Source organism: Arachis ipaensis, chromosome B10 (genome assembly GCF_059453495.1).
Source record: "Arachis ipaensis isolate K30076 ecotype BB chromosome B10, ASM5945349v1, whole genome shotgun sequence".
Classification (NCBI taxonomy): Eukaryota; Viridiplantae; Streptophyta; class Magnoliopsida; order Fabales; family Fabaceae; genus Arachis; species Arachis ipaensis.
This window is the reverse complement of record NC_142435.1, coordinates 148,009,952-148,037,105: the sequence shown is the minus strand read 5'-3', so window position 1 is coordinate 148,037,105 and position 27,154 is coordinate 148,009,952. Positions and strand designations below refer to the sequence as shown.

The 27,154-nt window shown below is 32.4% G+C and overlaps 5 protein-coding genes across 8 annotated transcripts; 2 read left to right on the top strand and 3 right to left on the bottom strand.

The window, feature by feature from the left end:
• Positions 1–417: 417 nt before the first annotated feature.
• Positions 418–5,709, top strand: LOC107621234 (cysteine-rich receptor-like protein kinase 10). Its single transcript, XM_021114297.2, has 8 exons — positions 418–748; positions 2,020–2,534; positions 3,677–3,796; positions 3,898–4,088; positions 4,256–4,466; positions 4,582–4,819; positions 4,919–5,069; positions 5,175–5,709. The coding sequence occupies exons 1-8, from the start codon at positions 477–479 to the stop codon at positions 5,481–5,483; spliced, it is 2,007 nt and encodes a 668-aa protein (XP_020969956.1). The 5' UTR covers positions 418–476; the 3' UTR covers positions 5,484–5,709.
• Positions 5,710–7,810: 2,101 nt separating this feature from the next.
• CRR22 (Pentatricopeptide repeat (PPR) superfamily protein) lies at positions 7,811–10,508 on the top strand. Its single transcript, XM_016324839.3, has one exon. The coding sequence runs from the start codon at positions 7,902–7,904 to the stop codon at positions 10,341–10,343; it is 2,442 nt and encodes an 813-aa protein (XP_016180325.1). The 5' UTR covers positions 7,811–7,901; the 3' UTR covers positions 10,344–10,508.
• A 732-nt stretch (positions 10,509–11,240) lies between these two features.
• LOC107622803 (Myb/SANT-like DNA-binding domain protein) lies at positions 11,241–14,136 on the bottom strand. 3 transcript variants are annotated; one of them, XM_016324842.3, is made up of 4 exons: positions 13,939–14,076; positions 13,103–13,160; positions 12,202–12,557; positions 11,241–12,111 (listed from the first exon to the last, which is right to left on the bottom strand). In XM_016324842.3, exons 3-4 carry the CDS (start codon positions 12,553–12,555, stop codon positions 11,539–11,541), a joined length of 927 nt encoding a protein of 308 aa, XP_016180328.1. In that variant the 5' UTR covers positions 12,556–12,557; positions 13,103–13,160; positions 13,939–14,076; the 3' UTR covers positions 11,241–11,538. The 3 variants fall into 3 exon arrangements, with proteins under 3 accessions (XP_016180328.1, XP_016180329.1, XP_088342300.1); XM_016324843.3 differs by lacking the exon at positions 13,103–13,160 and having other exon boundaries at positions 13,939–14,136; XM_088486174.1 differs by having other exon boundaries at positions 12,202–13,160; positions 13,939–14,126.
• A 1,647-nt stretch (positions 14,137–15,783) lies between these two features.
• On the bottom strand, positions 15,784–23,832 carry LOC107622305 (cysteine-rich receptor-like protein kinase 10). 2 transcript variants are annotated; one of them, XM_088486163.1, is made up of 9 exons: positions 23,640–23,832; positions 22,140–22,671; positions 20,632–21,152; positions 18,333–18,455; positions 18,075–18,253; positions 17,329–17,539; positions 16,753–16,990; positions 16,492–16,642; positions 15,784–16,323 (listed from the first exon to the last, which is right to left on the bottom strand). In XM_088486163.1, exons 2-9 carry the CDS (start codon positions 22,424–22,426, stop codon positions 16,009–16,011), a joined length of 2,025 nt encoding a protein of 674 aa, XP_088342289.1. In that variant the 5' UTR covers positions 22,427–22,671; positions 23,640–23,832; the 3' UTR covers positions 15,784–16,008. The 2 variants fall into 2 exon arrangements, with proteins under 2 accessions (XP_088342289.1, XP_016179653.1); XM_016324167.3 differs by lacking the exon at positions 23,640–23,832 and having other exon boundaries at positions 22,140–22,774.
• A 147-nt stretch (positions 23,833–23,979) lies between these two features.
• Positions 23,980–25,031, bottom strand: LOC107622306 (BTB/POZ domain protein). The gene has a single exon (XM_016324168.3). The coding sequence runs from the start codon at positions 25,029–25,031 to the stop codon at positions 24,162–24,164; it is 870 nt and encodes a 289-aa protein (XP_016179654.1). The 3' UTR covers positions 23,980–24,161.
• Positions 25,032–27,154: the final 2,123 nt, after the last annotated feature.

The window sequence follows — 27,154 nt, the reverse complement described above, 5'->3', positions numbered from 1 at the left end:
TTGTTATTAACTAATCATTAATATTTAAAAATATGGGTTAAAAATATATTATTAAAGAAATTGGATTAATAATTAAACGGCCAAAAATAATAAATTTTAATAGTTTTAAATATATTTTTTTAAAATTAAAAGTGAAACTCAAATCCAAAACCTTTAAGTAAGGATGAATTATAATTGGAATCTAAAATATACAAATAATATTTTTGTTTTATATATGGTGAAAACTCAAGTGCAGTCAACTTCATGTGAAATTGATAGTTGAGAGTCGAAAATTTAGTCAAATTAGTTAAATCATCTAACCGCTCTCTGTCATCAAAGTCGACTGCATCTAAGTTTCCACATTTTCCTTATATATTATAGGCAGATTATTGACTTCAACATGTCTAGATATATATAACTGAGTTCCTTGTGGAACACAATTTTGATACAAACAACAATGATATATAACTAATCACACATTCACACTCATTCATCAAATGATGGAAGCAATCCATAGATTATTTCTTTGGTTCTTCTTGATGAACATCTTCATCACCATCACCACAACAAGAGCACAATCATCATCACTGAACTACGTTGGAGATGACTGCCAAAACTCATCACAACAATCTCTAACAACTGGATTCAAAACCAACCTCAACAGCCTCCTCTCATGGCTTTCATCTGATGGTGCCACAAGCAAGGGCTACAACTATACCACCGTTGGAACCGCCACACGCGATGTCATCTATGGCTTCTATAACTGCAGGTACCAACAATCTTTCATTCTTTGTGTGCATATTTCCCACTAAACTTTTTAAATTTGTGGTAGAAACTTAAATACAGTTAATTTCATGGGAAGTTAATAGTTAAAAATAGTTGAATGATTTGACAGGCTTGACTAAATTGTCATATTACGACTTTTAACTATTAACTTTTTATAAAGTTAATTGTACCTAAATTAGTTATGAATACAGTATGTGGTTAATTGAGACATCACGTTTACAATTTGTCTAGGTTTTTTTGGCTTTTAGCCATGATTTTAAGAATAGTGAAGATCTTTGATTAATCACAACATAACAGTAATTACAACAATTGAAATCGTGGTAAAAGTCCATAAATGAAATAAAATTGATTAATTGGCTGGTGGCTACTTTTAAACGTGTCTAGAATTTGCAAATTTCTCGTAGTTTCTATGGCGGCTAACTATGAATTTTGCAAAAAAAAAAAAAAGAACATCGTTTTTTATTCTTGTTGCATCACATCGGATAATGACATAAAGCTTCTTATATATATTAATATATACGTACCCGAACGTGTATATACGGTGGAGCAAAGGAATTCAAGTATTCAACAAAGCAAAATAATAAAATATACAAAAGAAAACATAAGCTCAAACACATAGAACGCCACAACATTTAAGTTAAAGCTAACTGTTGCTGGCCTTGCAGGGGAGTCTCTGCGGAATAATTAATAAGAGGCGAACATTTATTTTTCTGAATTTAAATTCTCTAAATTTTGAATTTTATTTAAAAAAAATTGAATTTAAATTCTCTAAATTTTGAATTTTATTTAAAAAAATGAGACAGAAAATATTTAATAGTGAAAGATCATACTTTATTCTGAATTTAAATTTTCTAAATTTTGAATTTTACTTAAAAAAAATGAAACAGAAAGACAGAAAATATTTAATAGTGAAAGATCATACTTTATTCTATTTATTTTTGCGGATTTCAATTCTCTAAATTTTGAATTTCAGAATAAAGTGTGAGCTCACCATTTATTTCATAAGTGAGATCAAGAGAAAACATGATTTATTTTTGCGAATTTGGATTCTCTAAATTTTGAATTTTACTTTAGATAATAAAGTGTGATCACCATTTATTTCATAGGTAAGATCAAGAGAAAACCAAAACATTTAATGGTGAGAAATTACACTTTATCCTATAAAATGAAAATACAAAATTTAGAGAATCCAAATTTCTTTTATGTAATCAGTAATTGTTATTTAAATTTTCTGGATTCGTCACTGATCCGCAGAGGTGATGTCACTGGAACCTTCTGCCAGTTTTGCCTCTCGACTGCAGCCTCAGACATTCCTCAGCACTGCCCAAACAGGTCATCAGCAGTGATATGGTATAACTACTGCATATTCAGATACTCCAACCATGCCTTCTATGGTAATCTTACAACTACCCCATCATGGCAAGTTCCTGCGACCAAGAACAGCACCAACAGCACACAAGAACTCCAGAAAGCAGAGACTTATATGCAGATTTTGATAAAGAATGCTACTGCGGAGAACAATTACCTGTTGTATGCAGTGGGTGAGTTCAATGCTGGTGGTTCATTAGGGAAAAGATATGGATTGGTGCAGTGTACTAGGGACCTTACTAGTGACAAGTGTAGGCAGTGTTTGAATGCTATGTTGGATCAAGTTCCTAAATGCTGTGCTTCAAAAGTTGGATGGCAAGTTGGATCTCCAAGCTGTTTGACAAGGTATGATGATTATATGTTCTACAAGATTCAAGGATCTTCTCCCTTGCCTAGTTCAGGTAACTAATTATTTTTGTTATTATCTTTTTTGGCAATATATTTAATTGTTTGATTTTTCTTAGTTATTTGTAGTGTAAACATCCAAATTAGTTCCTAACGAATTTTAAATTAGACACTTTGATTCGTTTGCCGCACAATTTATAATTTTAAAGTTTAATTACTCTGTTGGTTCTTATAGTTTCGCAAAATTTTCAATTAAGTCCCTAAACTTTTTTTTTCTTTTAATTGAGTCCTTGCACCAAAATTTTTTTTTTAATTGGGTCCCTACACTTTTTTTTTTCTTTTATTTAGGTCCCTGTACTAATTCTTTTTTTTTTAGTTGGGTCCCTATAAAATTAAGCTAATTACTACTAAGAGGGACTTAATTGAAAAAAAAATTGATGTAGGAACTCAATTAAAAAGAAAAAAAGTATAGGGACCTAATTGAAAATTTCACGAAACTATAGAGACCAACAGAGTAATTAAACCTAATTTTAACATACCTAAAAGTAATAGTAAACTATTTGATCATATTTTAGTATTTTTAGTAGACTTTTGGAGACCAGCAAATTTTAGTATTTTTTGCCATCATTTGACCAGCATAAATACTAAATTGTCTTTAAAAAATAAATTTTATTAATTCATATGTGCAAACTCTGAAAAATGTGGGTGCATATTGTATTAATTAATTCATGTGTGCAAAACTCTGGTAGATATAGATGCAAATTAAATGCTTCTTGTGTGCAAAACTTCTGTAAATATCGATGCAAATTATTACTGGCTAAGTGCAGGCCAAAAATAATAATATTTGCTAGTCATGTAGCATTGTTCTTTTTTATATTTTCTTACAAAATTTGGCAAAAAATATTCTAGTTAGTGACAGCTGGCAGAATCAGTTATGCAAGTTAGTTAGAAAATAGAATCAGTTAGTGACCTGCTGGTAGAATTAGTTATTCAGTTAGAGTTAGTTCCTTGTAGCTGTTAAATTCCACAAGGCTCAATACGAATTCAATAATTAAACCAATAAAAACAAAATTTTATACAAAATTATTGAAGATATATGAGTTTATTAATTAATACACCAAATACAAGAGTGTCCTCTCTATATATAGATACATATGAGCAATCAAATTAAACTTTTTGACCTATGCTATTATTGCAGCCAAGAACAATTCAAGTAAGACTAAAACTTTGATTATCATCATAGTGAGTGTGTTGGTGCCAATAGTGCTACTAATTAGTGGCATCTACTTCATATGGAGGAAGAATCAATCAAATAATGGTAACTAAGACTATTGAAGTTCTCTAAACTCATTTCAAGCTAAGTACTTGCCTTAATCAATAAACATTATAAACTGATAAAAAAAAATTGTTGATCCATAGATGCATTATTGTCCGAGAGCGCTCCTATATCAATAAATTATAACTCTCAAGAAGGTCAAGGAGAAAGTCAAGGAGACGATTCATTGAATGCTGACCTTCCTACAGTCCCTCTAATTTGGATTCGACAGAGCACTAATAACTTTTCAGATTCTTGCAAATTAGGAGAAGGTGGATTTGGTCCTGTTTATAAGGTATCACTGAATATAATTTGTTTTTGTTAGAAACTTAATTTATTCAAAACAAATTCATAAGTACTAATTTGTGTACTTACTCTTTTACTATTACTCATTATGGCAATTATTGAAATGACTGTTTGTACTTGAATTTTTCTTTCTCTGCAAAATCTATATATATTTAGGGAAGTTTGCAAGATGGGACAGAAGTTGCCATCAAAAGACTTTCAAAAACATCTGGTCAAGGTTTATATGAGTTCAAGAATGAAGTAATATTCATAGCCAAATTACAACATAGAAACCTTGTGAGACTGTTGGGTTGTTGCGTTGAGCAAAATGAAAAGCTGCTTATATACGAGTACATGTCGAATTCAAGCCTTGCCCTTCACCTATTTGGTAAGTTCTTCCCTATAGAACTGTTGTTGGTGCTGAATGATAAAATATAACAAGAATGACTACTGCATATATTGTTGCATATGTTGTCAAGAAACATTTCTTGTGTTGTTGTCAGATGTGGAAAAACGAAAGCAACTAAGTTGGAAGGTTCGAATGAATATTATTAAAGGAATCGCACGAGGACTTCTATACCTACACGAAGATTCTAGACTTAGAGTAATTCATAGAGATATGAAAGCTAGTAATGTTCTACTTGATCAAGATATGAATCCAAAAATATCAGATTTTGGATTAGCAAGAACATTTGAAAAAGGCCAGAACGAAGACAGTACTAGAAGGGTTGTGGGTACCTAGTATGTCTTATTAATCTCTTTCCTTTTTGTCTGTGGATATATATATATATATATATATATATACAGAAAACTAATAGTATTATATTGATTTTTGACCAGCGGATATATGGCTCCTGAATATGCCATGGAAGGATTATACTCAGTAAAATCCGACGTTTTTAGTTTCGGAGTTCTTCTACTAGAAATCATTTGTGGCAAAAGGAATAATAAATTCCATGTTTCAGAACATGGTCAAAGTCTGCTTGAATATGTTAGTTTCCTTAATTACACTGTTATCATAAAAATAATTTGCTATTACAAGAGGTATGCAGGAGTTTAAGTTCTATTATACATGAATATCCATATGTTTGTGCAGAGTTGGAGACTATGGTGTACAGGAGAATGTTTAAAGATAGTAGATCCTATATTAGAAAATAAATACACAAGAAATGAAGTTACAAGGTGTATACATATTGGTTTATTGTGTGTACAAGAAGATGCAGTAGATCGGCCGACAATGTCCACGGTGGTTGTTATGCTAGCAAGTGAGACAATGACACTTCCTATTCCTAATCATCCTGCATTTTCAGTTGGAAGAAAGATCAAAGAAGAGCCAACATCAAGTGGTTTTGATAAGGATCCTTTGGTCAATGAAGTATCAATTTCAAATATTCTACCTAGATAATCAGTATAAGTGTTCTATTTTAAAAATTGTTTAAGTAATCATGAATCATTATTGTTTAAATTTGTTGTACTGTAGTAGATTCTAGTTCTACTCATCATTCAAATATATAGTGTTAATTTCTTTTTTGGTTGATTGAGTATGTTGTATCTATTTGTTTACCCACAAACCTACTACTTAGACTACTCCTTAACAAAAATTTGAGCTATTTTGGGTGAAAACCGATCAATTGATTTAAGTGTTTGGTTTGGATAACAGGTGTAAAAAAAATAATTGTGCATAAGCTGTATACCCAGATACGTTTATGACTACTAACTAGAGTATCGAAGTAGTGTATGTTGCAAACGTGAACACCTTATATCTTTCTGTTAATTTATTTAGTAAAACTTAATGGTGGTATTTATATGTATTGTTAACTATTGTGACGTGTCTATTTATGAAAAATTATTATGTAGATAACAATTTTTAGAGCAAAACTTTACCTGTTTTGATATAATTTGTGGTAAATAGAGAGATATTGATAAATATTATACAAAAATTCAAAAAATAATAAATATTTCATAGTAAAAAACTACATTATTTCCATGCTTATGTTACATATATGGTAACATGATATGTGCTTTAATCTTTCTGTTGGTTAAGGCCGACACTACGGTTACAATAAAGATATTGCAGCAAGCAATAAAGACAAGTTATAATTTCAGATCTAGTTACATAAATGTTTGGTTTGCAAAACAAAAGGCAATAGCACGAATTTATGGAGATTGGGAGAAATCTTACAGCGGATTGCCGCGATAAATTCTTAGTATATAGAATATAGTCAACCAGATAAATCTATAATGTACTTTGACCGTCTTGAGGCTTTTTAGGATTGCAAGCCACTTGTAAACATTGATAGAACTCATTTATATGGCAAGTATAAAGGTATATTAATTTTGACAATTGTACAAGATAAAAACTCAAACATCATTTCAATGGCCGTTTGCACTTGTTGAGGAAGAAAATGCGGACTCTTAGGCAACGCCGTCTAATCAGTAGACACGATCTTCTTCCATGTCCCCGCTCTTGCTTGATCCTTGTTGGCCTCTCTGAAAACTCTAAAATCAAACTTTGAAAATGACTCAAATAAATAATTCGTGGCCAACTATTGCGATTTATATAGCTTATTTCAAGAATTTTTTTTTTGGGTCAAGTGGATTGGACAGCCCCTAATCCTAGGCATTAGTTCCATGTTTCACATACACACAATACACTCACACACTGCATTAGTCTCATGTTTTGCGCGCGCACACACACAACACACTCACACACTACCATGAATATCATGGGTTCTTAAACCAACAACCAGTCTCAGCCAACAACCAGTTTCAGTTGGGATTAGAACCCGGATGCAACGTTGTATGAGGCAGATAGGTATGCCATCTGCAACAGAAGCCTAGCAAAGAAACCTTTACACTCTTATTTCCTCATAAACCGAGATGGGCCTAGCAAATTCCGACCATGGTTTAATTTTACATCCTAGAAAAGGTTTTTTTTTGTGACTTAAAAAAAAATAAACAACAACTAATAACGAAAAAATAAACAAGAAACTGCTTAAGAAAGACAGTCCTGCTGAATATTATTCTCAAACTCCTTTCAAAGTAATGAAAGCTCCATTTGGGGAGAAAGGATCCTCATTGCAGTCTTTCCAATGATATCTGCTACTGTATTTGCATCTCTCAAGATTAACTGACAGTACGCCATTTCCAAGACATGATATCTCGAATTTTTAACACCAAAGGATTAATAAACCCAGAACAATCCTGTAAATTATTAACAATAATAAAAACTTTTATCCTAGAGCAGTTTATATAAATTAAAAATAGGATTTTATTGTAACCATTTTTCTATTTATTGTTTTTGTGTAATATTGAACTGTAATTTATTTAGTCATTTAATTTTTTCTTTAAAAAATTAATGTCTAATTATTAAGAAGAATAAATAATTAATATTTAATTTAAAATCGTATAAAAATTAACATTATTTAAAATTTAGTCTAATACTACATAATTAGTAAATATTATTTTTTATTAATAATTTATATTCATATTTATAAAAATTTTACATACAAATTATCAAAATTCACATATATAAATCAATACAATTTATACTATTTTTTAAAATTTACACATATAAATTAATAAAATTTATTTATTAAAAATAATTTAATATTTATATTACTAAAAAAATAACAAAAATAAAAATAAAAATTAATGGCTACTACAAGTTTATCTTTAATTCATTATAAAAAATAAGTTTAAAAAATTTGTCTCCAAATTAATACAGAGTCTCGATATTTTTGCATGTACGAGTATGAACAAGCAATAGAGTGATAGAGGGTTGAGGTTGATGACTATGGCTTCTGAATAGATAATAGAAACAATGAGCTCGCAGCTATTAGCACTACACCCTTCACCTCTTCCCACTAAACCCACACCATCAACAGCAGCAGCAACCCCTCACTACGAACGGATCTTCATCCCCACCCATGTTTACAGGCACCCCTCCGCCATTCTCCTAGAACTCTGCAACTCTCTCACCGAGCTCCGTCAATTCCTTCCCCTTGTCATCAAGAACGGCTTCTACAATCAGCACTTGTTCCAAACCAAGCTTCTCAGCTTGTTCTGCAGGTTCGGCAGCATTTCCGAAGCTACACGTGTCTTCGACTCCGTCGACGACCACGACAAGCTCGATGTACTTTACCACACCATGCTCAAAGGATATGCAAGAAACTCTTCTTTGCATGAAGCCTTGGGATTTTACCATAGGATGAGGTCTGATGGTGTTAAGCCTGTTGTTTACGATTTCACTTACTTGCTGCAGCTCTGTGGTGAGAAATTGGATCTCAGAATGGGTAGAGAGATTCATGGACAGATGATTGTTAATGGTTGTGAGAACAATTTGTTTGCCATGACTGCTGTTGTTAATTTGTATGCGAAATGCAGGCAGATTGCTGATGCCTATAAGATGTTCGAGAGAATGCCGCAGAGGGATTTGGTTTCTTGGAACACTGTGGTGGCCGGGTATGCTCAGAATGGGTTCGCCAAGAAGGCAGTTGAGTTGGTTTTGCTGATGCAGGAGGCTGGCCAGAAGCTGGATGCAATCACTCTGGTCAGTGTTTTGCCGGCCGTGACTGATTTGAAGGCGTTGAGAATCGGAAGGTCGGTTCATGGGTTTGCTGTAAAGTCAGGGTTTGAGTCCATGGTTAATGTTGCGACGGCGCTTCTCGATATGTACTTCAAGTGTGGGTCTGTGAGTGATGCGAGGTTGGTTTTTGAAGGAATGAGTAGCAAGAATGTTGTTTCGTGGAATACTATGATTGCTGGTCTTGCAGAGAATGGAGAGTCTAAAGAAGCATATGAAACTTTTTTGAAGATGTTGGATGAAGGGGTGCAGCCTACAAATGTTAGCATGATGGGAGCTTTGCAGGCTTGTGCTAATTTAGGCAATCTTGAACAGGGGAGATTTGTTCATAAATTGTTGGAACAACTGAAACTCAACTGTGATGTGTCGGTTATGAACTCTTTGATATCCATGTATTCGAAGTGCAAGAGAGTTGATATCGCAGCATCAGTATTCGATCATATGAAGGACAAGACGAACGTCACGTGGAATGCCATGATATTAGGTTATGCCCAAAATGGGTGTGTAAAGGAGGCTTTGAACTTATTCTGCATGATGCAATCTAAAGGCAGTAAACCTGATTCCTTTACATTAGTGAGTGCCATTACTGCTCTTGCAGATTTATCAGTTACCCGCCAGGCCAAATGGATTCATGGACTTGCTATAAGAACTTTGATGGACAAGAATGTCTTTGTTGCCACTGCTCTCGTTGACATGTATGCGAAATGTGGTGAGGTTCAGACGGCGAGAAAGCTTTTTGACATGATGCAGGAGCGGCATGTGATAACATGGAATGCAATGATAGATGGATATGGAACACATGGCCTTGGAAAAGCTGCTGTAGATCTCTTTGATCAAATGCAGAAGGGAGCCATCAAGCCGAACGAGATAACATTTCTGTCTGTTATCTCCGCTTGCAGCCACTCAGGTTTGGTGGAAGAGGGCCTCTACTACTTCGAAAGCATGAAGGAAAATTATGGCTTGGAGCCTGCAATGGATCACTATGGTGCCATGGTTGATCTCCTTGGTCGTGCTGGCCGGCTAGACGAGGCTTGGAAGTTCATCGAGCAGATGCCTGTCAAACCAGGGATAACCATTTTTGGTGCAATGCTAGGTGCTTGTAAGATCCATAAAAACGTCGAATTGGGGGAAAAGGCTGCCGACAGACTCTTCGAGTTAGACCCGGATGAAGGAGGGTATCATGTGTTGCTTGCCAATATGTATGCCTCTGCCTCAATGTGGGACAAAGTTGCCATGGTGAGGACATCCATGGAGAAAAAGGGGCTCCAGAAAACACCAGGTTGCAGCTTGGTCGAGTTGAGGAACGAGGTTCACACGTTCTATTCCGGAAGTACTAATCACCCTCAATCGAAAAGAATCTATGCCTTTCTTGAGGATCTTGGGAATGAGATCAAGGATGCTGGTTATGTTCCTGACACCAATTCAATTCATGATGTGGAAGAGGATGTGAAAGAACAATTGCTCACTAGCCATAGTGAGAGGCTTGCTATTGCATTTGGACTCTTGAATACTAGCCCTGGCACAACAATTCATATTAGGAAGAATCTTAGAGTTTGTGGTGATTGCCATGAGGCTACGAAGTACATATCACTAGTGACAGGAAGGGAAATTGTAGTGCGTGATATGCGTAGGTTCCATCATTTCAAGAATGGAACGTGTTCTTGTGGAGATTATTGGTAATATGGTGAAACAATTGAAACCATTTTTACTGAATTCTTGAGATGTATATTTTTAGTGGGGTTAATAGTCAAATTAGACAATTAGTCCTAAAAGATGGGTCATTTTCCAAATTCGTTCTTAAAAGATTTTATCAATCAAATTGGTTCTTTAAATATTACAAATTAATCATTTTTGTCCTTCTATCACTCCATTAATAGTTTCCGTCAATGATTGATGATATGAAATGCTAACTAGTATCATACATGATACCTAACATATCCAATTAGACGTTGAGCAAATATGTTTATGAAAATCTCAATTTAGTTGTTAGATTATATTTGGATTAGGGTTTATGTAATTGAAAAAATAAACTAAACTGATAGAATTTTAAAAACATATTAGGGTTTATGTATATTGTCCATTAACATTCTACATCATCAATTGTTGACGGAAATTAATGGAATGACGGAAGAACAAAAATAATTAATTTGTAATCTTTGAAGTACTAATTTGATTGATAAAATTATGAGGGACAAATTTAGAGAATAACTTATCTTTCAGCGACGAATTTGACCATTAACCCATTTTTAGTACTTGAATCTGAACAGGATGTTGAGTAACTTCTTAAGATATCTTAATTTATTAAACATGACAGTATGACAGCAATACTCCTTTTAACTGATAAATTTATTGATATCTCAACAATCAAAGAGTAGAGAATTTTAGGACATATAAATATTGTAACACTCCATCGAATTATATCATTTATCTCAACTATTCATCGTCAACGTCGTTCTCTTTTGCGCAAAGCAACAATCCCTTGCGTTTGCATTCAACTTTTGGCTCTTGGGATAGTTGGTCAGTTTTTTTCCCTACCAACATTAGGCTTCACCATTTATGGAGAAAGGACAGGACCACTTTTCAGAAGAGAATTAGCATTAACACTCTGAAACAAAACAAAAGAAACCAGATACAAAGAAATTTGTGTTCTTCAAACATTCCTTGCTAGTGGTCCCTCAGAATTGGTCCAAATCAATCCAACATTGAATCATTTTGTTAACATCCCTGACATTTTGCTATTTCCTATCAATGATTTTTAGAAGGAATATATACACTCTCCTTACAATACATAAAACAAAAACATCCATTTATCTAAATCCCCACGCAATAATCTATAGTTCTATACACCTAAAACTTCCAAGAAATTCGGTCACCCTCATCTCCACCACCAGAACAATTTAAAGAGATATATCTTTCTCATTCTAGCATTGTATGTCATGAAGGCTCTGGCTTTAACCGGATCAGCATTTAAGTACTCAAACGCATACATCTGTTTACCTTCTTCCAACCCATCTATCTCCATCACAGCCTCTAATAGCTCAGTCGCATCAACTGAGCATTTGTTTCGTTCCATAGCATCAGCTAGTCGCCTGATGCTTGCTGCCACTGTCATCAATGCATCCTGAAGGGCATCCTCTGAGGTACGAGGACGTTTTTGCTGCTGTCTCTGTGGCTGCGCCACTGGAGGCTCCTGAAATCCATCTGGCATCGGGCAATATTCTGGTGGAAGGGTGGAGTATGATTCAGTTCCATCTGTCTCACTCATATCTTCTGAACTGGGAGAAACAAAGGAAGGTGACTCATCCACGCCATTCTTCATATCCATTAGCTGGCTTCCATCCTTTATCCTAGCCCAACGACTAGGGGCTTGGTAATTTCCACAAACAATTTTCAGTTCATCGTACATCTCTATCTGCTTTCCATGGAACCCTCTTGCATCAGGACGTGCCTGTCAATTGAACCGGAGAGAGAACACCAAATTAGGTATTTATGCTTGATTTATAAACACTAAGAGAGAGAAAGATGAAAGAAAACTTACAGCAATATATTTCTTCCAGAGCTCATCACTGTCACATTCAATCATCTTTGTATTTGGATTCCACCAGAAACCATCATGACTTAGCATATCTTTTATTACTTTATATCTTTTTTTAATTGTTTTTAGGCGGTTTATCACTTTCTGATTATTCAAATTCAAGTTGAATTGAGCGTTCACAGCCACACAGGCAGAGGTATAGGCATTTTCATTGAAACATTTGTCAATTTTGTTCCCACGTTTTGCCTGAACAGCCAAGGCTTCAATAAGACACTTATCCATTGCAATTGACCACACAACATTTCTTCCTTTGTTTTTCATATCCTTTCTTTGTCTTTGCAGATCATACTGCTCCATTTCTACATAAAGACAATAAAGATTTGAAATGTTGTTCAATATAATATGTATCCATCATCATCCATCTTCTTCTTGGTTCATGACACTAAAAATATTTAATTTAATAGTCTATCAACATTGACTTAGCTATAAAATGAATTGTTTAATCTTTGCAATGAAAGGGGTAAATAAGTGGTTGAAAAATAAAACAAACATTAGTGTGCTTTTCACTATCAGTTGCCACAGCTTTTATGGTGTGTTTTGGGATAGTTGTGGATTCTTTCTGAAGAAACTATCTTAATTATCACTTCATGTGGAATCTGTCCACTTCTTGCATACTTTAGTGCATTTAGTTGGACGGAAGCATCACAGCTTTAAGATAATCTCTACGCTCCAAAGGTTTTGAAAGGCAAGCTTATGGCCCCTATAGCCTACAAGTGTTTTGTTTCAATGGTGCATGATATCTTTGATATGCAGAAACAAGGGCCCTAAAAAATGTTTGCTGTAGTTTTTCTCTTGTGCCTAATTATGTCTAGAACTTTCTAGTTCACATAGTATGTTATCACACCGTTTTTAAACTTGTGCTCACGTCACATGCCTTTTGAAGGAAGCAACCAAACTAAGCTCTGCAAGTCAAACATGAACAGCATGAGCTTCAGCATCAATTTGCTTCTTCAATGAGCAAGTCCTCAAAATGCTCCGACAATCAAAGACCAACACTAAACCCACAATTATGAATTATAATGAAAGCAGAGAAAACTTTCCAGAAAATACTTTGATTCAATTGGAAAACAAGAAGAAATAGTACAGAGTGCAGAGAATCATAGAATGCAGCACGTGCATATTTTCGCCATTTCAAAAATTAGAATGAAATGCAACAAATTAACTGACCAAATGGATGAGTAATCAAATCCCAAGTAAATCTATTATTAACTTGTGTACCAAACAAAATAAGCTTAATTTTCAAAATGAACTTTCCTCATAAATCCTAGAAAAGAAAACCTCATTGGCGAAAAAGCTTCATTAAAGCCTAATATTCTGTAATTAGGCTGTTTAAATATGAACTCGATTATTTATTACAATGCAAATTCAAACAGTAATTTATTAATCAACAACCAACATTCAATCATTCTGGTCCTAAATGCTCACCGTTCACCTATTGAATATAGAAAAAAGTAAAATCATGAAATTACACACTGAAGCAAGCAATGAAACACATTATAAATTTGAATAGCGAGTCCTAAAGAGATTTTGCACTTTCACTTCAAAGTCCAAACACAGAGAAACGTAATCGCAAAAGTGAAATAATATAAAGAGAAGCTCCATTGTTGAATCCAATCATAGGCTACAGAAAAAAAAAAAAAAAAGACAGATCAAAGAAAAGAGAATGCGCATAAGAGTTACCCGCTACAACGGATTGCTTGCTGCGGTGGCGGCAATGGAGTCAATGAGTGCAAATGTGATAGCTCATTCAGCTGGTTAGGGTTTTCTCGGGAAAATAATATGAGAAAATTGATTCTCGCTTTTTCTCGAAGAACAAAGACCGAAAAGAAAATGCAGTCCATTCCAGTCATGCAATCAGAATCAAGTGCAAAACGGCGTACGAGAATGACCGAATGCGCCTATAGTTGAGAGCCACGTGTCGGTGGGGTTCCCAGCATTAGGTCACTAGAGATAGAGACTTAGAGAGAGTAAAATTTTTTCTTAACTAGCATGAAGTTTTTCTTTTGTAAATTTTGAAAGTATTGCGTTATGTGTATAATAAAATTAACCGTTAAAATCAATTATTAAGGTAAAAAAATTTAGTGTTTAAATAATATTTTTATTCTAAAATAATATTTAAAGTATTTTGGGCAATTTACATATTTAAAATATTTGGAAGAAAACATTACGCAATTACAACTTTTTAAAATACGAGACACAAAATATACAAATATGTAAAACATTTGGAAGAAAAAGTTGTAATTGCGTATTCTTCCAAATGTTTTAAATACGTAAATTTCTCAAGTATTATATTATTGACAAAAATGATTTAAAAAAATATGATAAATGTGATTTTTTTTTGTGATGGAAAGAAAATAAATAAAAACTAAGAAAAAAATAAATAAAAAATTGTTTAAGAAAGGCAGTCTCACTTAGGGCTGGCAATGGGTAGGGTAGGGTAGGGTTTGGACCCTATCCTAACCCTACCCGCGGTTGAAAATTCTATTAAAACTCTACTCTATCCTATCCGCGGGTTAAGAATCTTTCAACCCTAACCCTACCCGCACCCTAAAATTCTAAACCCTACCCTACCCTACCCTATCCTACCCGCAGAAATATCAATTTTTTTCAAAGTAAATATAAAATTCAATCATTTCAAATTTTATACATATTAATAACATAAAAAAAATAACAAACTAATGCTCTAAATTACTAAATTAACTAATTAGTTTAGTGGTTGTTCACTTAGCATACCCGGACCGTACCCTATCCTACCCGTAGCGGGTAGGGTATCCTACCCTACCCGAACGGGTTGGACCGAGTTAGGTACCCGCGAGTAGGGTATGAATTGCCAGCCCTAGTCTCACTAAATACTATTCTTAAATTTTTTCTAAGACGATGGAAGTTTCATTTGAGAAGAAAGGGTCCTCATTGCAATCTTTACCATGATATCTGCTACTGTGTTTGCATTTCTCAAGATCAACCAGAGTTCAGTATATCTCGAATTTTCAACACCAAATGATCAATAAAATCAAAGTAATCCTGAAAATTATTGACAATAATTAAGGCCTCCACATAATCTGTCTCACATATAATATCTCTTTATTTTGAGTACCAGACTAAAAAAAACCTTTTCAAATAGCAAATAAAAACTCTCCTAGAATACCATGAATCTCAATTGTTCCTAAACAATCTTTTGCCATATTCCTTTCCAATCTTTACTAACACAGGTAAAACCAATTTGAGCATCATTACTAGAATAGCTAACATCACAATTATTTTTAAAAGTGTCCACCAAGAAAAAATCCAAGAACCACTAATAATGGAAGAAATAGACACTTGTTACAACTCAAAAATATTCCAAAACTCATTTTCTAAGGACAAAACCATACCAGTCATCAGATTTTACACAATAATAAAAATTGCTTCATATTCTTATTCTTATAATTCGAGAAAAGATTTAGCATTTTGGTTTATTAACCCAAAAATTTTTCTATTAACAACAATAAAATTAACTTCTATCCCATCATCAACTACTCTTAAGTATGGGGGCCAAAACATCAAAATATTGGTTACATTCCTTGTGGTATAGCTTAATCCATAAACACATAATCTAAGAGAAATTATAATATTTGCATGATGAGCAGATTGCATATCTTTAATAATTGAACTACAACACTCAGTTAAAACAAGAATGGTTCAAATATGTTGACGTAATTACTTGTACATCAAGCAATTCTAAAACAGTTTTTATAATGTTGTATATACTACTTATCTAGGAAAAACATTTGAGATTGATACTTCATTGACAGAGATATTATCTTTAGAAGTCTTTGACGTTGACTCGTCTTCTTTACCGAACTTTCTTCCAACTGAAAATGCAGGATGATTAGGATTAGGAAGTGTCATTGTCTCACTTGCTAGCATAACAACCACTGTAGACATTGTTGGTCGATCTATTGCATCTTCTTGTACACATAGCAAACCAATATGAATACACCTTGTAACTTCATTTCTTATGTATGTATTTTCTAATATAGGATCTACTAACTCTAAACATTCTCCTTCACACCATAGTTTCCAACTCTGCACAAAAATATGGATATTAATATATCGGAAATGTTTGGTAACTGAAAAAAATCAGCCAAAAACAGCCATAATTTGCCTTATTTAGCATTTATTAAACAGATATGCGCATATGTTTTGTAATAGCAATTTATTTAAAAATACTGTAATGGAATCAAGAAAACTAACATATACAAGAAGACTTTGACCATGATCTGAAAGATAGAATCCACTATTCCTTTTGCCAGCAATGATTTCTAGTAAAAGAACTCCAAAACTAAAAACGTCTGATTTTACTGAATATAACCCTTCCATAGCATATTCGGGAGCCATATATCCGCTGTTTAAAAAATCAATAGAATATTGTTAGCCTTGCCAAAATAGAAAACAATGTAACAACACATATATATAATATATACACACAAAAGAAAATACATTAATATGACATACTAGGTGCCCATAACCCTTCTAGTGTTTTCTTCGTTCTGGCCTTTTTCAAATGTCCTTGCTAGTCCAAAATCTGATATTTTTGGATTCATATCTTGATCAAGTAGAACATTACTAGCTTTCATATCTCTATGAATTATTTTAAGTCTAGAATCTTCATGAAGGTATAGAAGTCCTCGTGCGATTCCTTTGATAATATTCATTCGAACCTTCCAACTTAGTTGCTTTCGTTTTTCCATGTCTGACAACAAGATAAGGAATGTTTCTTGACAAAATTACTTATGCAATGAAATACATTAAAAAAGAGAGAGAGAAGTTACATAAAAGAGTGTTTCTATATTGTATCATTCAATATCAACAACTAAGAGAAAATTAAATTGAAAGTAAAATTTTAAAGGCATGAGGTTCTATAGTAACAAAACTTACTAACAAGAAAATAGAGACAGAATTAAAAGAAATGATAAATATGTATTGAAGTTATTTTGACATAATACAAGAGTCATGCTATTTATAGGGATATTATCAACTAACTTCATAAATATTCATCTACTAACTACTTATCATTATTTTAATACTTACCGAATAGATGAAGGGCAAGGCTTGAATTGGACATGTACTCGTATATAAGCAGCTTTTCATTTTCCTCAACACAACAACCCAACAGTCTCACAAGGTTCCTATGTTGTAGTTTGGCTATGAAGATTACTTCATTCTTGAACTCATCTAAACCTTGGCCAGATGTTTTTGAGAGTCTTTTGATGGCAACTTCTGTCCCATCTTGTAAGCTTCCCTAAATATAGATTTTGCAAAGAAATAAAAATCCAGGTACAAAAAAAGTCATTGCAATAATTGCAACAATGAGTAAAAGTAAAAGAGTAAACACACAAATGAGTACTTATGAATTTGTTTTGTAAATTAAGTTTTTAATTATGAGTTTAATTTTGATACACTGACAATGTAAAGCGTTTTATACAGTCATACAATCACATCTGTTCTTTTGGATGATCATTCACACAGTTAAGGTGAAAGGTAGTTATTTTTAGTTTTTTACTGATGTGGCGTTACTAATTGGATGCACGTGTATAACTATTGGTGGAAACTCAGGTGCAGTCGACTTCATGTGAAGTTGATACATGAGAGCCGTTAAATGATTTGACTGATTTGACTAAATTTTCATCGAACAGCTCTCACGTATCAACTTCACATGAAGTCGACTTCACCTGAGTTTTTACCATAACTATTTTACTCTGACAGTGCATCAAAATTAAATTTATAAATTACATGCATATAGAGCTTGGTTTCCACATTAAAATATTCAGTGATACCTTATAAACAGGACCAAATCCACCTTCCCCTAATTTGCAAGAATCTGAAAAGTTATTAGTGCTCTGTCGAATCCAAAATAGAGGGATTGTAGGAAGGTCAGCATTCAATGAATCGTCTCCTTGACCTTGATATGGGTTATAATGTATTGATATAGGAGTGGTCTCTGACAATAATGCATCTACACATAAAAAGTTTATGATATGAGAATTATAATGTTTATTGAAATGAAGTTAGAGAAGTTGAATAGTGTCAGTTACCATTATTTGATTGATTCTTCCTCCATAAGAAGTAGATGCCACAACTTAGTAGAACTAATGCCACCAACACACTCACTATGATGATTATCAACGTTTTTGTCTTACTTGTACCCTTATTATTGGCTGCAATAATACCGTTGTTATTTGTGCTTCTTGATTGGGAAAAAAGAAAAAGAAAAAAAAAATAAAAAAATGTTGAATATCATTATTTTGAACTATTAATTAATATAATTAAATAAAATACTAAGTGTATAAATAATTAAATTTTATTTATTAGATGGTTAAATTATTTTATATCAATATTAAGATATAAATGATAGTAAATCATTAATTTTTTTTTAAATGAAGCTGTAATATAATTTTCAATCCAAATATAGTAAGTATGACTATATTTTTTACTTTATTAAAAAAATTACTTATATTTAAGTACAGGATAATAATTAACTTCTACTTTTATTTTTTTAATTTCCTTTGCTGCCTTCAAATAAGTGACTCCCCAACAACACAATAAGCCGGATATAGGAGATATTTTTTATTAAATGTTTGGATTGGACAACCTTTAGAAAAAATTTCAAGTGTACTGGAAATACTGATATTCCAATTATTTTAACTGTTGATTTTAATTAATAAATATTATATATATTTTTTTTATAATTCAGATCAACTGTTAAAACAATTGAAATACCGGTATTTTTGATACACTTGAAACTCTTTCTAACCTTTAACTATAGGTACAGTCTCCTCATACTCAATTAAGAGGTTGCGAGTTCGAGTCTCCTATCTTTAGTAAAAAAAAAAAAAAAAAAAAAACTATAGGCATTATATATATGAAAAGCTTTTAAATATACCAGTATATCAGTATTTCAATAAATTTTAACTATTGATCTTAATTATATATATTATATATAATTAAAATTAAGGATTAAAAATTACTAAAACACTAATATATGATACACTTAAAAATTTTCATATATTATACTTATTCACACTACACAATCACACATCTAATATTAAAAATTTCTATCTATAATTAACCTCACCTAAATTTTAAACTCGGATACACATATTGCAAAACAAGACTACTAAAACTAGGCTTTGTGTGTATTAAATGATTTTTTTAACAAAAGAAAAATAAAAGCACGGGTCCATAAGTCCATTTCTTATTAAATATGAAATGGACCTTAATTAAATAGGTCAGGCCTAATGACGAATGCAACTGGATCTATTATTATTTCTTCTCATAAATTTCAAGGTTTAGTTAAAAACATGTTTTCTTTTCTACATGAAATATATATATATATATATATATATATATATATATATATTATATATATACATATATATATATATATTAAAATTATTATTAGTAAAAAATTTTAAATACTTTTAATAATGATATAATGAACATATTAAAACAACTTAGATTTTATGTCCTTTTCACAAAAAAAAAATGTATTCACTTAATAATATGTATTCTAGAAACATACATTTTATCAAGTGGATGGCTGAGAGAGCTGTTTACCAGCCATATCCATATCAGCCACCCATTAAATATAAATAGATGACAGGAATTAAAAGATGATTTGATTAATTTCAAACCTAAAAAAGCAAGCTGTCTTAAATTAATGCCTACCAAACCCCAAACTCTAAAAGGACAAGGGACATTGTGAATTTGTGACAAGTCACTGTTATTTTAATTAGAATTAAGAGGCAATATATCATCTAACATTTGTATCTTTGACTTCCCGCCTGCTATATCTAAATAAATTAAAGCCTAAGCAATTCACATGTATATTTTAATTATGGACCCCACAAAACATGATAATAAATCTACTTAATTAGTTATTTATAAATTATATTAACTTTCAAGAAGAATCCTCCCACCAGCGGGAATTGACTTTCAAGGCTCTAAATCAAGATATATACATATTACATACTATAACAATACATTTTTTTTAGTTTAAACATGAGACAATAATAGAAGCAAGAAAAATTGATTTAGGCTTTTATTTTTTATTTTTTAAAAGCATAAATATAAAAAAAATTAACTAATTTGCAATTAACCAACATTTATTATTTTTTATTTGTAAAATCATATTTTTAATTTTTATTTTTAAAAAATTAGAATATAATATTAGAATTTAAAATTTAAAATAAAATTGACTGATATTAATTAAAAAAAATTGATCCAATCCCTAATTAAAATCCTTTTAAAATTGTGCAAAAATTAATTTCTATTTTTTATATATAGAATTTTAAAATTAAAAAACAAAAAATGCAAATAAAACTCAGAATTGACCTGAATTGAATGATGGAGAAGGTCCTTGACTGGTAGTAATCTTGTAGAACATAAAATCATCATACTTGATCAAACAACTTGGAGCCAAAACTTGCCATCCAACTTTTGAAGCACAGCATTTAGGAACTTGATCCAACATAGCATTCAAACACTGCCTACACTGATCACTAGTAAGGTCCCTACTACACTGCACCAACCCATACCTTTCCCCTGAAGAACCACCAGAATTGAACTCACCCATTGCATACAGCAAGTTGGTCTCCACAGTAGCATTCTTTATCAAGCTCTGCATGTAAGTCTCTGCTTTCTGGAGTTCTTGTGTGCTGTTGGTGCTGTTCTTGGTCCCAGGAAATTGCCACGATGGGGTTATTGTAAGGTTTCCAAAGAAGTCATGGTTGGAGTATCTGAGTATGCAGTAGTTGTACCATATCACTGCTGATGATCTGTTTGGACAGTGCTGAACAATGTCTGAAGCTGCAGTGGACACGCAAAACTGGCAGAAGGTGCCTGTCACGTCACCTCTACCACCAAGTGTAAAACAATTTTAATAATAATAAAAAATAATTAATGAATCTGAAAGCTGTTCGTACAATGTGTACAATGGACTGTTTATTTAGCTCAATATAGGTTAAAAAATAAATATTCGAGTAAAATATTACTAATTTTTCAAATACAATACACTCATACTATCCAAAATAACCATTCGGGTACAAAGTATAATAAACATCTGATATCCTACTAAATCGAATATCCCTAAACTCTCATTATATACACTGTATAGATACTCTATGGGCTCTTTATACTTCTTCACGATGAATATATGTAACGTAATACTTAACATCATTTATTTTTTTATAACAAAATTTAATTTTTATATATTGTTAGTGTAAAATACTTGTAGATAATTAATAATGTATCGATACATCAATAAAGATAACTAATTTAATTTTCTATAGCATTAACATTAAGTTTATTATAAAATTTAAAAAATATTATATATATATTAAAAATCAAATATATCAAATTAACTATCGGTATTCGAATATAAATAAATATATTATTTCACATATTTATTTTATTTTATTATATATATGATATATATACATGAACGAATAATTTGATAGTTAATTTTTTTTTATATGTAGATATTTATAAATAATTAGCATAAGAGATTAGTTATTGTGTTTATAGTAAGTTCTGCATCAATTGAGAATTATAAAACATATTATATATATAATGATTTATTTAACTTTTTTTTTTTAAGTTTACCAGAATTGAAAATTACACAAGAGTATAACATTTGTTTGAAAGTAGAAGATGATATTTAATTTTAATTTATTAATATATATTTTTTAAAATAAAAATAAAAAATTTAGAGTACATTTAATTTGTGTTTTTATTTTTTTAAATTTAAAAAATAAAAACAGATAATTAAAATAGAAACTAAAGACGTGGAAAAATAATGCACGGAACCGAAGAAACATTGTTTATGGAAGGGAAGTCGGTACCTGCAGTCATAGAGGCCATAGACGGCATCGCGAGTGGCGGTTCCGATGGCGGTATGGTTGTAGCCCTTGCTTGTGGCAGCATCAGAGGAAAGCCATGAGAGGATGCTGTTGAGGTTGGTTTTGAATCCACTTGTTAGGGATTCTTCCGTCGAGTTTTTGCAATCATCTCCAACGTAGTTTGGGGACGATGATTGTGCTCTTGTTGTGGTGAAGGAGATGAAGAAGCTCAGCAAGAAGAACCACAGAAATAATCCATGGATAGTAGTAGTGAGCTTCGTTTCCATCATTTGATGAGTGAGTGTGATTGATCAAATCACTTTTTGTTGTTGTATCAAATTGTGTTTGATGAGACACTTGAGGATTTACATATAGGTTGATAGATGTTGACGAAGTCAATACTCAATAATTGACTATAAATTAATTGTGGCGGTGACCGAATAAATGAAAGAATTGCACGTAAACCTTGACTTTAAGACCAAATGTGTGAAAGGGAAGAAACCAGCCATTGGTGTATGGTTTGTAGCTTCTCTATCTGCAGTAATTATGATACCCTTAGAATATTCAAACTCACAAAAAGATGGGGGCAACACGATTGTTATATGTATTTAATTTTCAGAAGATGATGTTTTCAGCTCATTGGCTCCATCGAGTTATTCTATAAGATTATATAACCCACTATTAAGAAAATCAAAATCCACTTTCATTTTATTTTAATATCTCAAAATTTACTCATTTACTAAAAATGATACCGAATAATGCTAGGAAGACAAAAAGTAGATTTGAAAATATATTTAAGTTTCTGAACTTTTGAAAATTTGGACATATCGATTCCTCCTATTCATTACACAATGGAAAAATCAAATGTGACTCCCATTGTACTGACTTGGTTGATACAGATGCACACGAGAGAGATGTTTTAAAATTGGACAAATTAGACTTAGAGATCGACATGTCTAGATTTTAAAGAGGTCAAAAAAACTTAATGTATTTTTAAATCATCAGAATTTAAATGTATGTGAACTAAAAACTCAAGAATAATTTGTCTTTTTCTCTTTAAATAATAATCTTAATATATATTTCTGCTCTTATATACCACTAATGCTACGAAGACAACAAGAAACCAGACAAAATTTATCCTATTTAACCTTCATTAATTGTTGATATATCTACTATATTGATAATTAATTTTCGATGATTGGTTTGATTAATGCACTAATGATTGGTTTAATAATGCACTACTGACTTATATTTATGCGCTAAAAAATAATAAACTACTATAAGCCTATAAAAGAAAGTGACATTGTAACAAATGTGCATTCATAGGTTCACACTATAAAAGTCAGTTTAGATACCAGAATCATAACTGAAATTGTAATGTATTATAGTATAGAATTTCAATTTCAGTTTAAAATTTATACTTGATTTCATTAAAGAATTAAAAGATGCACTAAAAAAAAGGTGGAAGTCATGTGTCTATATCAAGATGACGTTTTAACTTACGTGGCAACACGCCATCTAGCTGGCTCGCTGCGCGCCCAAGAACTTTGAGCCTCAGCCACAGCCACAGCCACGATGAAAATGATGGGTTCGCCTCATCAAATGTGCGACAAGTTTAGGAGGATTTTGAGAAGATGGTAAAATTGTAGTCGAAAATGGTTCAGATGTTTAAATCGTGTGGTGTTTGATTTGAAGGATTCTCCTAAGAAATTGGAGTTAGAAAGGAAGCAACTCCAAAGCGAGAAAGTGAATGATGGAAATCATGAAAACATGGATGGGATCTTCAACTCCAAGATGTTGGGATAAAGGGAAAAATGGAAAGCATAAAAACAAGAGTGGGATATTCAACAAGGCTCAAATACCAATATCATTACCAGATACCAAGCAAGGAATTGAACCTCTCCATTCAGCTAGTGTGCCATATACGGAATCAACTCCTCCATCTGACATCATAATGTTCATTATACAACATTTGGAGCTAAAACTATCCAAACTACAATTTGAAAGAAGAGGGGGAAATCAAAGTCAAGCACTGATGACAGCATCACTATTGCCATCTAAACCTTCCACTAATCTCCTCTTCGCCGACTTCGTTCTATAACACCAGACCTCGAAAGCCTCACTCAGGTCCGGGTATCCGATTTCTCTGCTTCTAATCCAGTCAGCAAGAATGTCTGCTTGGTCGTTTGATGGCAATGTCAATACCATTGACACAATTGCTCCCTCAATGGCCTGGCACAAATCTTGGTCCATTTTGTAAGGAAAACCATTCTCCTCTATGCCTTTTGAATCCAGCAACGGCTTCATTTTCCGAATATACGGAAACCAAGACTTCAGCAATTGGACGCGGCATGCTGCCGGAAGAATCACACCGCCATAACCAACCGCTTCCAAAACTTTACATGTTACCTCTATCAGCTTTATTTTCAGGCCCCACATGACCTGGTCAAGCTTCTTGTCTTCAACAATTCGCAAAATTTGATTAGAGATCGCAGCCCAATCAGAGACCAAATTTTTCATTAAATCCATCTTTGGGAGTACATTGCACATCCATTCAAGATCAGATAACTTTCTCATTATTCTATCATTATTATCTGCAGCCCCAAGCTCATGAGAGGGGACCAACAACAAAGAAGCCAAGTCCTTTTCGAATGAATTAATTGTATTGTAAACACCCGTTCTTACCACTGACTTAACTTCGTCATCAGCCATGACTATCAGAGTATCTTTGTCTTTACTTAGCATGTAGTCGACTTGCTCCTGTGCAGATGTTCGGAGCACATCTCCAAATGGTAAACACGACCCATCAATAGACATGGCGATGCGAATGGCTGAAACAAATATATCTTTTGTGATAACTAATTGTACAGGTTTAATCTGATGTATAAATGACATGGCTATTCAACTCAGTTTCAAAACCACATTTAACTTTGCAAAACTGCGGTGCTCCTTCCTCCAGATGATATCCAAGTTTAACACCCTCGTGTTCTCACAGCAGAGAGCAATTTCAATGAACAAATAATGTCACACTACTCCAAAATTATACTTGCGGTTGTGGCAATATAATGGCTTTAAAGGATGACAACATGAAAACCAGGTGATTCTTCAAGGGAATGCCATAAATTTTACAATCTGCATCAACCAAAAAGCTTTTAAGAAGCCAGATTTCATTCGAATCTAAATAAAGTGAAGCAATAGTAATAATCCTATCCCTAAATGCAAGTGATCATCACTAATGGTAGCATGGAAATATTAGCAACAGATTTTTAAGTTTCAAATCAGCTTGATAAATTCCAGAATAGATCATACAATAGATTTGCTAACATTATAAAACCTATATAGCCAACCAAAAAAAAGATGTACTAGTAGCAATAATAGCAGCATATTATACCTCACGAAAACAAAGCATTCAGTTTTAATAAAAAACGGAATCATCAATAGTGTTGCAGGGGATAACATTGATTTAAAAGATTTCGGCTTCAAAACTTTGGTTGATTATTAGGGGGAGTATTAGTAATACTGGCACTTCCCTCTTGTGTACCTTTCCAATTACCCTCCATCCTCATTATTTTATTTTTCATAGTGAGAAATGTTCAATTGCAAAGATAATTTAGAGATAACATATAATTTGAGAAACGACATTATCAATTAAAGAGTGACAGTAAGTGATGTAAACATTGGTAACTATAGCACCTGCTTGTACAAATTCCTTTCTCTACACTCGCTAAATGGAGAAATAATTAGTTACTTTTTAAGATTCTACGACACTGATTGTATCTACTTTCCATCGTTATGTGGAGGATCACTTTCAGGAGTTACAAGCAAGTTCCTATCAATTTAGCAGCTTATGAAGGAAACACAAAATTGACAGCACATGTGCTTAATCAACTGAACTAAAAAAATCCCTATTTTGAATCGAAGTAATTGAATTGAAAATTTGAAATCAATTGAGAATTCAAATCTACTAATAACTACTCTACTTCTCTACGTACCTTCGCTAACAATCTCACTCGAAGGAATCAGCAGCGGCGTTCCCGAGAAGAAAGAAAGCAAATGGAGATTCAGATTAGGGACAAAATGGCGCAGAAAGGCGGAATGGGCTATGGGCTTATTGAAGTTAGTATCGGATCCGGGTCTAGTTTGACCCGGAACCGGCCCATATATTTTAAAAATCATGATTAATAGTCTAGTTTTTTTTGGTGACTAATTAATACTTTAGTTTGAGTATGGGGATACTATGCCATTTGAGTCATAACTCATTGGCAATAAATAAAAATTTGGAAAGATAGGAGACTCAAACCCACAACCTATTAATTGAATATGGGGAGTCTATGCCATTTGAGCTATTACTCATTAGCTTTCAAAATTTGGAAAGATATGTGACTCGAACCCGCGACCTCTTAATTTTATGCGAATAGTTACCTCTATTAAATATTAGTTATATATTCGTAAATTTTATACTTTATTATATCAAATGGTAATATTATTTAATATTTTTTAATAACTTATAATATTTATTAGATTAAATACAGAATAAATAAATAATGATAATTTTATTTTATGTTATTTTTAATATTTATTAGATTAAATATACTCTGACTTCGTATACAACAGAAATGATTTATAAAAACCACAAAAAGGAAGTAATTATAAGAACAAGAGTTGTGCATTTAATTAAGAATGAGAATTTAAGAGAAAGAAACAAAATATAGTAGCTATAGGTTAAGCCCTCTCTCTCGCAGCAAGTCAGCACCCTTTTTTTCTTTCTTTTTCTTTTTTTTGATCATTGGAACTACATTAATGTTATGTGGAGGTAATTATAGCTGATATTATATTGAATTAGAATGTTTGGATAAATTTTAGAGGAAGCCACATCAACAATCATTACATTGCATTAATAATGGCTTTGAATATTTCTGTTTGTATGTATTTTTTCCTTTCAAATCAAAGATGAGAGTTGAGATATTGTTTAAGGAAAATGAATCTAGTGTTAGCTGTTAGTTGAAGATCCGACTTTC